At 37.0% G+C, this 13,137-nt stretch overlaps 1 protein-coding gene across 1 annotated transcript in view; it reads left to right on the forward strand.

The window, feature by feature from the left end:
* LOC109930325 (endothelin-converting enzyme-like 1) overlaps positions 1-13,137 on the forward strand; it is a 103,812-nt gene that overhangs the window by 71,482 nt on the left and 19,193 nt on the right. The window contains exons 10-15 of the mRNA XM_048604476.1: positions 686-744; positions 4,327-4,378; positions 4,478-4,545; positions 6,905-7,029; positions 10,224-10,289; positions 10,378-10,473. Of these exons, the coding sequence (XP_048460433.1) occupies positions 686-744; positions 4,327-4,378; positions 4,478-4,545; positions 6,905-7,029; positions 10,224-10,289; positions 10,378-10,473 (466 nt within the window). The remainder of the gene's footprint in view (positions 1-685; positions 745-4,326; positions 4,379-4,477; positions 4,546-6,904; positions 7,030-10,223; positions 10,290-10,377; positions 10,474-13,137) is intronic.

Below are 13,137 nucleotides of genomic sequence, written 5' to 3' on the forward strand. Positions count from 1 at the left end.
CTAGGCAGAGACAGGCACAAGAATTCCTAGAAGCCTGGCACTCCACGAAGCATGCTATTAATAAACATATTGAACTCGAACCCATATACATTCCACTACGAAGGAAAACCGGAAGTGAGGCAATCCATCTCAACGGACTCCAGAGTTTAAAAACCAGGCAGGAAAACACACCGACGCTTCATTGGAGGCTGCACTGAGGATGTTAGCCAGCATGGTAATGAAACGTCTGCGAAACAAGAAACCAGCTTGGCGAGCCAACCAACCTCAACACCCACAACCCAAGCTACAAATCTACTCCAAAACATTAGCTGTGTTAATGTAGAGGAGCACAGAAAATAAACTAGATGTTTTACACAGGTTTATGAATTGTTCATTTGAAAAAAGTCAAAGACTGTGTTGTACTCCTTTGTTAGTAATTATAATGCTACTGAAGTTATGTTGAACTGAGATAGTAGGAACTGCAGATGCTGTAGAATCTGAGAAAACAAGGTATAGAGCTGGATGAACACAGCAGGCCAAGCAGCATCAGAGGAGCAGGAAAGCTGACGTTTTGGGCCTAGACCCTTCTTCAGAAATGTCAGAAATTTCTGAAGAAGGGTCTAGGTCCGAAACGTCAGCTTTCCTGTTCCTTTAATTTTGAACTGAACTGTGATAAAATTTATAATTCAAAAATGTTTGTTTACAGATGGCTGCTTCCTCCTCAAACACTAAATGCTTATTATTTATCCACACAAAACCAAATGGGTAAGTAAACATAGATCAATATATTATTTTACTGATTCTCGGTAAAATCTCCTTTTCTTCTACAATTCATACTGGCATTGTGCACATGTTTTTATTGTTTCATAATATGGAATATACAATTAATTTTGCCATCTTTCAGATATGTATCCTAGTTATTTTTTCCTAAGGCCAAATTTTCATTAACCAAAACCCATCACTCGCAGCAAATTCTAAAGGAAATTTCTCCACTTAAGATGAAGCAAATACCTGACAACACATCTAAAAGGGCATTGTTTCCCATTTGATGAGTTTGGTTGGTGTACATTAGAGAGATGAGATTCCCCAATTAGTATTTCTCTGCACCTGACATTTCAATAATTTTCACTGCTTAAAGCTAATCACTCCAAACTTCTTGTTGAAAGTCTAGCTACACATAGTGTGCAATTTACCCCAGCCAGCCAGTATAGTCACAACCTAATAGAAATTAAAGTGTTCAGTCAGACATATTTCCCTAACTAAAGCAGTGTTGATTGCTATTTACTGGTTTATTGATACACAGATAAATTGGAAATTTACTCCCTTTAATGGGTAAAATTTCAAAATTACAAATAATGTTTTTTTCTGCATCACAGAATCATGGAATTGTTAAAGCACAGGACTTTTGGCTTATCATGTCTGCACTGGCTTTCAAAATGAACAGATCGTTTAGTACCATTCTCCCTGTAACTCTGCTCATTGTTCCTTTTCAATTACTGTCTATTACTGTTTTGAATGTCTCACTTGAACCTGTCTTCACTACACTCTCAGGCAGTGCATTCCAGACCTTAATCACTTGCTGCGCGAAAAGGCTTTGTTTTCATATTGCTACTGCTTCTTTTGCCAATTGTTCTAATTCTCAATTCTTTCACACGTAGGAACAGTTTGTCCCTATCCACTCTATCCAGACTCTTGATTTTGCATATCTCCATCAAATTACTTCTCAGCCTTTTCTTGAAGGAAGACAGTCCTAACATCTTCTTTGTATCATCATAACTGAAGTTCCTCATCGCTCACACTATTTTTATGTATCTTTTCTGCACTTTGCCTTCAATTCTTTCATAAAATGTGATAGCCAGAACTGGACACAAAACTGCAGCTGAGGCCAAAGTAGCATGTTATATAAGTTCAACATGAGCTGGTATACATTATGTGCCTATTAATAAAGCCCAAGATACTCTATGCTTCATTAACTGCTCTCAATCTGATGTACAACCTCAATGACTTATACACTCAGTGTTGACGTTCCACCATTCCCCTTTAGAGATGTAGCTTTATTTTATATTGCCTGTTCATCTTTTTCTTAACAAAATGAATGATATCACAATTAGATGTACCTGCAAATATCCACCCATTCTACCTATTTGCCTATGTCCTTTTGAAGTTCTACATTATCCTCTTCACAGTTCAAATTGCTTCCAACTTTTGTACCATTCTGACATTTTGAAATCGTGCCTAAATTCCAATACTGACCCCTGGGAAAGTTCACTACAAAACTTCCAGTAGCCCAAAAAAATCCAGTAACCATTTCTATCTGTCTCCTATCACACAGTCATGTTGTTACTGTCCTTTCTATTCTATGAGCTATAACTTTTGAAAGCCCATGCATGCCTCAGCAAAGCATTATCCTCAAAAGCACTTTATGTAACGTCTTTAAAAAAACTCCAGCAAGTGAGTTAAACAATTTCCCCTCTTGAAATCCATGCTGGCATGTCTTAATTAACCCTCATTTGTTCACATGATAATTAATTTTGTCTAGAATTATTGTTTGTAGAATTTTACCCACCACAGAAGTTAAACTGTATGGCCTGTAATGCTTGGTTTATCCAAACATTGATTTTTTTAACCAAGGGAAATGTTTGCATTTCTCCAATCTTCTTGTACCACCCTTGAATATAAAGAAAACTGAAAAATCATGAATAATGCCACCATAATTTCCGATCTCACTTCCCTCAGTATCCTTGGATGAATTCCAACTGGTCCTGGTGCCTTTTTAACCTTAAGTATGGATAGCCTATCAAATGCCAACTCCTTATCAATTTTTGAACGCATATGGTGTTTGAATTACCATCTCTTTCACCACGGCCTAGTGGCATCTCCTTTCTTTGTAAAGGCACATAAGAAGTATTCATACAGTACCTTAACTAAGCTCTCTTTTTCCATGTGTATATCCACTTTGTTGTTCCTAATTGGTCCTTCTCTCCCTATTTACAGTACTATCTAAGATTTTTGGACTCCTTTTAATGTTAGGTACCTGTTTATCTTCATATTCCTTTTTTTCTCATTAACCCTCCTACTACGTTTCCATAGAAGCTTGTTCAGCTTAGAATCATTAAGTATTAGGTTTGTTATTTATAAGAGTTTGTAAATGAATTGTTATTTGTATTTTGACCATGGTAAGGTTTCCTCTACATTAATAACTGCACTCCGGAGAAATGTAAACGTCACTTCAGTTTCATGGTTGTTCCATATATGAAACGGATGATCAATTAATCTTTATACTCTGATCAATTAGCCTTTATTCTTCAATGACTTTATGATCCATTCAGAAAATCCATACTCCAAAAAAAGCATTAGTCTGAAATGAAAGAACAGTAGAATTATTTTGTGACCTATTAAACATTTTTGTAATTCATTCATGGAATGTGGGCATCACTGGCTGGGTGAACATTTATTGCCCATCCATCATTGCATTTAACAAGGCGCTGTGAGCTACCTTCTCGAACTGCTGCAGTCTATATAATGTATGAACATCCACAAATTTGTTAAGCAGAAAGTTCCATGATTTTGACCCAGTGACACTGAAGGAACAGCAATATATTTCAAAGTCAAGATGGCAATTAGGTTGAAGGGGAACTGGGAAGTAGTGGTGTTCCCATATTTTGCTGCTCTTCTCCTTCTAAATTATAGTAGTAATGGGATTGGAAGGTGTTATCTAAGGAACCTTGATAAATTTCAGCAGTGCATCTTGTAGATGGTATACAATGCTATTACAGAGTGACCATGGTGGAGGATGTAAATGTGGATGTTGTGTCAATCAAGCAAACTGTTTAGTCCTGGATTTTGTCAATCTTGAGAGTTGTTGGTCCTGCACTCATCCAGGCAAGTGGAGAGTACTTTATAACATTATTGACCTCTGCCTTCTATATTGTGGACAGGCTTTGGGGAGTCATGAAATGAGTTGTTCACTGCAGGATTCCTAGTCTCTGACCTCTCTTGTAGCTACAATAATTGTATAGCTAGTCCATTTCAGTTTCTGGTTAACAATAACTCCCAGGATGTTGATAGTGGGAGATTCTGTGATGGTAATGCCATTGAATGTCAAGGGGCAATGGTTAGATTCTATTTTGTTGAAGATAGTCATTGCCTGGCACTTGTGAACGTGAATATTACTTGCCACTTGACACTTCACTATCTGCAGGAAGCACAGTTTACCCCAAGTGTATGCCTAGAAGTTTGTAAACTGTGGAAATTAACTTGTTTTCGAGCAGAAGCAGAGTTGTCAGGATGCTAAAATGTTTCTGCAGTTAAATTTGTGTTTGATGTCTTTCGTATTCACCTCCTCAGTATTTCCAGCTGGGATTCTGCAGCCGCCACTTTATGATTCTGAATTTCCTCAGTAAGTATTCCAAATTAATAATTTGTCCTAGTTCAATATACATTGTTGACAACATAAACAAGATTTTAAACTGCTTCATGTCAAAATATCTGTTGACAGGTCCTTGAACTATGGAGGTATTGGAACTATTATAGGACACGAATTGACACATGGTTATGATGACTGGGGTATGTTTTAGTCTCAGAAAGCGTCTTTTACTTTCTGTTTTTAAGTGCCATAAAGCCAGATTAAGTATTCTAATAAAACAGGCAGCAATTCTAAGTTGTGTCCTATTCACTTTTGAACAAAGTTGGTGTGAATGTGTTTGTGACTGCTGATAAATCTTGGAAATCAGTAAGATTTAAAAAAAATTGTATACACCAAATACATGAAATGTGAATAAAAATTATTATCTGTATTGTATCAAAAGTGCATAATTACGTATTGTTTGTGAAGACCAAAACAAAAGGTGAAGTCCCAGAGATACATCAAAACAAAACAAATTGAGGAAGTAACAAAAGCAGAAGTTGCTAGAAAAGCTCAGCAGGTCTGGCAGCATCTGTGAAGAAAAAAAGGAGAGTTAACATTCTGGGTCCGGTGACCCTTCCTCAGAACGGGTCATTGGGCCTGAAATGTTAACTCAGATTTTTTTCTTCACAGATGCTGCCAGACCTGCTGAGCTTTTCCTGCAACTTCAGCTTTTGTTCTTGATTTCAAGCATCCGCAGTTCTTTCAGTTTTTAAATTGAGGAAATAATCAGATTAAATGTAAATTCTAAAAAAGGATGGAGAATGTAATTGGATTAAAGATAGGCAAATCTCTCCAATCCTCTGGCTTCCACCATAGCAGATTAAAAGAGGTGCATGAGGAAACTAGTGATTAATTGGTCTGGATATTATATGTTTGGACTGGGATACTGCCAATGCCGCTCCATTTTCCAAATGTATTCACAGAAAAATATCCATGCAGGATTTTCCTAGCAAAATATCAAAAGGTAGATCAATAAATAAGGAAGGTTACCATTTTACATGTGACTTTCCACCTCTTAAGCTTTAATCTTTCTTATCACATTTCTGAACCTTTAATAATTTTTACTCATTTTATCACTTCTTTCATTCCTTGTACCTTTTATGAACTGCGAGGAACCAGCAGAAACAATAAATCTCTGGAAGCGTAGAACTTCCACCCACTGACACCAACCAAACTAGAATTTTTGTGGACTAGGTAGTTGTATGTCCTGAATGAGTACCTATGTTACTATTAGTACATCTGGGACTCCTAACTCATGAGGTTAGAACAGTTGTCTGACCAGTTTTATTTGGTAGATAACCCATGCTCTTCACTAATTTAATAGCCTTCAATGCTCTTGGCAATACAACAAGTGTTCTTTATGTTAATCTGTGCAGGCATTAAATTTTATATTAATCATACACCTGTCACAAAATGGCTCAGAAATTTCATGGTAAAATGCAGGAATTTCAGTATAATCAGACGTAATCCTACATTCTACTCTCAGTAGCTCTGCCCGTTTTGAATCTGATGCTTGGACACTAGAAATACTTCTACCGTTTTGTTGTTCTTTCCTTTAATGGTGTTGCTTTTGTCCAACTTCTGCTTGGTCTTTTACCACCCATTCCTAACCTTATGAAACTGCTAGTTCAAGACTTTACCTTGTGGTTATGTATGTTCAGATTATGTGTCCTTGTCCTAGTTGAGTTGACTGCTCAACTGATTTGCAATGCAAAGTGACGCTGATGGCATCGGTTCAATTCTTGCACTGGCTAAGATCACTGTGAAGGCCCCACAATGTTGACCTTGCCTGATGTGTGGTGTCCCTCAGGTCAAACAACCTCCGGTTGTCTTTCTCATGAAAGAACAAACCTATGGCCCTCTCAGACTACGGTGACTTTACTTTTACCTTGTCCAACCATGGGCATTAGGGAGCATAGATTCCTTAAAGCTTGGTGTGCTAGGAGATCAAACCGTATTCACTCTGTAACATAAATTTGGTTTAAAAAATATATTTGCCATTTCAAAGTAAGCAGTTATCTTAAAAAGCAACTCTATATACCTTTCCTCAAAATCATAATTTTGGGTTGCCTGTTTTAGTAACAATGAATGAAGCTTACAGAGATGCTTCACTCAGTCTGGAAAGAAAATGATATAAATGTATTCACCAGGTGGTACTTATTTCATTGAGTTGTTCAACTGTGAAAAACATGATTGTCGGCAGTCACTTACATGGAGAACCCAAATCAGATTAAATCCTCATTTCATAATCTTATTCTATTGTAAATTGTCATGAAGAAATACAAATAACCCAGTTGCAATATAACTGATTCCCAAATGACTTTAGAGTCAAATCCCTAACTTGCAGCTTCAGGAGTGTTGGTTTTATAAATTTGTGAATAAATTACTCAATAGAGCAAGTCATGAAGTTGGAACGATAGTGAAGATTTTGTTTTGTTACATTGCCTTGCTGGCTTTCACATGTAAATTTCACATGTCAATCTAAAAATACTGTTATGAATATTTGTTTTGTTTCAGGTAGTCATTATGATAAATATGGCAATCTGAAAAAATGGTGGACAGAAGGATCCTATAATAAATTTATTAGGAGAGCACAATGCATTGTCAATTTATATGAAAACTTTACAGTTTACGACCAAATGGTAAGTTCCCTGGTGTCCTTTTCTGCTGAAGATGCATGAATTATGAATTCCCTTTTTTTTTAAATTGAGGCAGAGGTTTTATATAGAAGATGCAAAGAAAGGCAACACCTCATTTAAAATGTGTGTCAGAATGTTTAGAAAGAAATAAGAAAATGAAATAATTTGGAAATAGCATTCAATGTATTTTGTTAATCTGATCATAATATTAGAATTTTAAAATCTAAATACCTTTGAGAACCATACTTAAGTTTATTAATGATTTGATATTTTAGGATTGAATTTTCCTCCATTATTGTACTCAAAATTACACAAAATTGTGGTGAAAACGGGTGTCATCAGATGCTAAGTCTAAACACCAACTTGGTGCTTGTTCTCAGTTTTCTTTCCTCAACTGCTCTCAATTGAGCCTTTCACAACAACCATACACATCTATGATATACCATATTACTTGGCAAGTAATCAAGAAAGCTAATGGAATACTGGCCTTTACATCTAGAGGAATGGAGTATATAAGGATGCAGATATTATGATGCAGTTGCAAACTACGTGGTTAGACCTCACTTGGAGTACTGTAAGCAGACCTGGACACCACACCTCAGGAAGGATATATTAGCCTTGGAGGAAGTACAATGTAGGTTTGCAATAATGAAACCCAAACTTTAAGAGTTGAGTTATAAGGAGAGATTGTATGAATTAGACCTGTTTTCTCCAGAATTTAGTAAGTTAAGGAGTGAGCTGATTGGTGTCTTCAAGATATTCATGGAAAAACACGGGGTAGGTAAAGATTAAGTATTTCCACTGGTTGGGGATTCTAGAACTAGCCAACATAGTCTAAAAATTAGGGCCAGATTGTTCAGAAGAGATATTAGGAAGCACTTATATATACAAAGGGTAGTAAATGCTTGGAACTCTCTTCCACAAACCACAATAGATGCTGGATCAGCTGTTAATTTAAAATTTTAGATAGATAAATATTTGTTAAGCAAAAGTATTAAGGCAAGTAGATGGTGTTAGGCCACTGATCAGTCATGATCTCATTGAATGGTGGAACAGGCTTGAGGAACTGAATGGCATATGTAACCTGACAACTGCCCTAACACAGGTCTTTCAGGACTTAATTATGAAAATTCAACCTGCTCTCAAGTAGGCCATTAATCCAAAAGTGCCCACGTTCATCACTTACAGACTGCAAGGTGTGAGCTGGATATCAAAATATGGCACAGGAATCGATCATTGAGGATGTAAGCAACAAAACTTTGAAAGTAGTGCTTCAACGACACCAGATTTACTGAGACAAATACCACCTTGGTCCTTGAGGATTGTTTCAGTGCAGTCCTAAGCACAAAGCTCACAATCTACTGACACTGAGGGAACAGAAAAGAATTTTAGACGTACAGGTTAGCTGTAGAGTCATACAGCTTGGAAACAGAGCCTTCAGTCCAACCAGTTGATGCTGACCATAATCCTAAACTAAACTAGTCCCTCTTGCCTGCACTTGGCCCATTTCCCACTTAACATTTCTTATTCCTGTACTTATCCGAGCTTTCTTTTTAAATGTTGTAACTGTACCTGCATCCACCACTTCCTTTGAAAGTTCATTCCATACACAAACCACTCTCTCTGTGTAAAAAAAATTGTCCCTGGTGTCTTTTTTAAATCTTTCTCTTCTCACCTTTTAAAAATATGCCCTTTAGTCTTGAAATCCCCCGCCCTAGGGAAATGACATCTGCCATTCACCTTATCTATTCTCCTCATGATTTAAAAAAAAACTCCTACACTCCAATGAAAAAAGTACCAGCCTATCCAGCCTCTCCCTATAACTCAAACCCTCCATTCCCAGCAACATCCAGGTAAATCATTTCTGAACCCTTTCCATCTTAAAAATATCCTTCCTATAACAGGGAAACCAGAATTGGACACAGTACTCCAGAAGAGTCCTCACCAACATCATCACCTACAACATCATGATGTCTCAACTCCTATACTGAAAGGTCTGAGCAATGAAGGCAAGCATGCTAAACACCTTCTTAACCATCCTGTCTACATGTGATGCAAACTTCAAAGAATTATGTACTTGAACTCGTAGTCCTCTGTGTTCTACAACACTACCTAAGGCCCTACTTTACATTGTATAAGTCCTGCCTTGGCTTGTTTAACCAAAATGCAATACCTTGCATTTAACCAAATTAAATAGTTGTGGTGATTTTCTCTCGTGAGTAGGCCAAGTGCATTCATTTTCCAGAATCAGTAACTTGCACTGAATGTTTTGATCATCCCAGTATTGTACCTGCCGCAGATATACCCCTAGTAGTGTGAGTGGGTGCATGCTATTGATAGGTAAGTAGAAGGGAAAGTAAAATACAAGGTCAGATTTTCAAGATGCAAATTTTTGAAGTAACTTTTTTGTAGACTTTTACCAAATCTCTCAATTTCCTCTTCAGGTAACTAGCCTTCAGTTTCTTAACTTTGTTTTTTTTTGTAATTATTCAGAAGAGAATTGCAGTGATTGTAACGAGGTCAGCCAGGTGGACCTCAAAGAATGCGTTCTTTGATTGGGACTGTTTATCTGGTCTAATCAGAGAGCCCTGGCTGACAGATATTAAGAGGAGTATCAGACATCCTGAGAGCTGCCTCTGAGGGAGCTGTATCAGTGTCAAAGGCTATAAATAAAGGGCGAGGGGATACAAGCCTCTATGGAGTTATTTCAAGAATATTGAAAGAGTAGAAAGTGAATGATATGATTGGATGACTGGATCAGACTGCACAGTTCATACTTTGAAGGAGGCAGATGGTGAAAATGAGCAATGCCTCTCTGCCACAACATGGGTGTATGCTGATACCTGGGCAACTATTTCCTTTAATTGTACATATCCACGTTACTCTCCTTGGCAATACATCTCCTGAAAAGAAACTCAGATGGTTAATTAGAAATGATTAATGCATGATGAAATTTACAGAGTAAAGCGGATTCCATTTTCAAATTTTCAATATATGGAGGAAATGTTCAGGATAAACAATAGATTGAAGTCAATATAAAAAATATCCCCAACATGCCCCAAAAAAAAGCATGTTTCTGATTGTTAGAAAATATATGCTACTTAGTGGGAAGTACATCAGATTTTAAGGGGAATCATTTTATATTGGACTGTATCCTGTTTACAATATATTTTGCTACTATTGGTCTCCCTCTACAGGTCAATGGCCAACTTACACTTGGAGAAAACATTGCTGATATGGGAGGGCTTAAACTTGCATACTATGTGAGTGAACTTGTAATATTTCTTTTAAAAAACGGCATTTTTAAATTGCAATAGTCTATAGTGAACAGTCATTTTATCTGTATTCCAGGCATATCAGAAATGGATTCGTGATCATGGTCCTGAACATCCCCTTCCAGGCTTAAAATATACCCACAACCAACTTCTCTTCATTGCATTTGCACAGGTGGGAAAACAAGGCTATTTTAGCCAATGATCTGAACAGGTCTACTTCATTTTGAATTAAAGACCTTCCATGAACTCCCATTCATTTTTTAAATACACAAATGATGAAAAGCTGAGTGTCGTCCAGGAATTACTTATTTTGCTATCAATGTATGCACCCTTATTTGAATTGTTCTCTGTTTTGTTGGTCAATATTATAAGATCTAAGCATTAATTTAGGAACTCCAGGATAGGCATCACCAGGAAATTCAAATGTTTACATGTACAATGAAATGAATAGATGCCTTCATTAGACAAACTTAGGAAAGATGTAATCAAGCAGTTAGAGTAGAAAAGGTTCCCTGCAGAAGGTAATGGCAACCTACTCAGTTCCTCAGAAAATATAACAGAGGAAGAGGCAGAAAGACAATCTTCTGCTGCTTCTTCATCACAGAATGGGTACAAGAGCGTAGTAGCAATGTCATTGGATGAATAATCCAAAGGCCTGGACTAATCCTCTGAAGACATGAGTTCAAACCCCACCCTGGATTTAGAGTGATTTAATTTTATTTAATATCAAAAATGATTGATTGTGCATTAGGCTGTTCTCCTTGGAGTAGAAGCAGAGATTTGACATAGGTCTTCAAAATCTTGAGTGACCTTAACAGAAAAGATAGTACAATACTGTTCCCATTAGCAGAAGAATCAAGAAGTCAAAAAGATCAATTTGAAGTGATTAGCAAAAGAAACAATGCTGATATGAAGGAAAGCATTTTTACACAGCAAGTTTGCAGGATCTGGAATGCACAGTCTGAGCGTGCTGTAAAGGCAGGTTCAACTGAGGCAATCAAAAAAATTTACTTAATTATCTGAAGAAAACAAAATGCTGGGCTATATAAAAGAATGAGGGAGTGGGACTGTTTGCATAACATTTGTAGAGAACCAACACGCACTTGATAGGAACTATTTCATGATTCTGCTATGATGGTAGGTCAGTTATAGTGAGGAATCCTTCTGCAGATTATCACCTATCCCTATTTCTCAGGTAATGAATTAGTCCTCGTTCATTATTGAACTCCATTTGGAAGAAGCACTAAGGGTAGCAAAGACACAAAATATACTATGGGAGGAGAGCATCAACATTCATCATCAAGGGTGGCTCAGTAGTACAACTCCTGACTGCATCCTAATGAACACATCTACCAGACTGGACCTGAAGCCGATGGTGAAAATATCAGTGAAAAGGGAAGAAACTCACTTGACTTCATCCTTACCATCTAACTGCTGTTGGACTATCTATCCGTTGTTGATGGGGCTGAAATGGTCTGAAAAGGTTAATACTGTTTAAGCACCAGCCACTGCGATGATATCACAAAGACATTAGAGTAAAGGAGGAATTTCCTAGGAGACAGATGTGGAGCCGGTGAATTTCTAACAAGCTGTATAGTTGTTTAGGTAAAATTCATGTAGCCTATAAATACCAGCAATAATGCTCAGAAACCATGGCATCAGAAACAGTATTACCAGGAAGCTTTAATTTCACAAATTTTTTTTATATATTCATTCACGAGATGAAGGCGTCACTGGCTAAGCAGCATTCATTGCCCGTCCTTAATTGATCAGAGGGCAGGTCAGAGCCAACCACATTGCTGTGGGTCTGGAGTCACATGTAGGCCAGACCAGGTAAGGATGGCAGTTTCCTTCCCTAAAGGACATTAGTGAACCAGGTCAGTTTTTCCTGACAATCAACAATGGATTCACAGTCATCATTAGACTATTAATTCCAGACATTTTTTATTGAATTCAAATTCCATACATCTGCCGTAGCAGGATTCGAACCCGGGTCCCCAAGAACGTTATCTGGGTCTCTGGATTAACAGTCCAGCAATAATACCACTAGGCCATTTGCAGTAAATCCTGCAGTAAATAATTCTTAAGGTATAGAATTGTTTCTAAACTAGATATAAAGACAGAAACTGAACAAAAAATACACTTATTTACATATTTAGGAGATTTGCAGATGATGTTATTGTTCACCAAGGGGTAAATGAAACATCCAGTTAAATTCACAGAGGCATGGAAAGCCTTTGACAATTATTTCAAACTAATAAATTTATTAAAAAGGCAAGATTTGACAAAAAAATTCAGCTTCCATGTTTCATGATTTCATTAACAATCTTTACATGCTCACAGAGAAATGCGACTGTGGTGACAAACTCAGAATCCATAAGAGACCAGATTGTCATATGTATTACAGATGAGTCTTTTACAGATTTATTTCAATTCAAGGAAAACCTAATTCTAGAGAAAGCAATTTAGATGGTAAATGTATCAAAAGTGCAGAAATAAAACAGAAGGCGCTGCAAAAGCGTTATTGAACCCAAACCATTAGCTTTGCTTTCTCTCTAGAGATGCTGCCAGATTTGCTGAGTTTCTCCAGCAATTTCTGCTTTTGTTTCAGATTTCCAGCATCCACAGTTCTTTGTTTTAAGATAAAACTTAGCAAGGAGATCTATAGAATCTATTCATTTCTTTATGAACAAAACCACAAAAGGCACACCAGATAAGGTCATAGAACAGGTAAAACAAACATCAGACAATGAAGGTCCTTGCCAGTTCTATGGAACAAAGACACCTCACAGGTGCAAACAGTGCCCAGCTTTCAAAACTATATGCTTTTATTATA

The sequence above is a fragment of the Rhincodon typus genome, chromosome 13, assembly GCF_021869965.1.
Source record: "Rhincodon typus isolate 14 chromosome 13, sRhiTyp1.1, whole genome shotgun sequence".
NCBI classification, from domain to species: Eukaryota; Metazoa; Chordata; class Chondrichthyes; order Orectolobiformes; family Rhincodontidae; genus Rhincodon; species Rhincodon typus.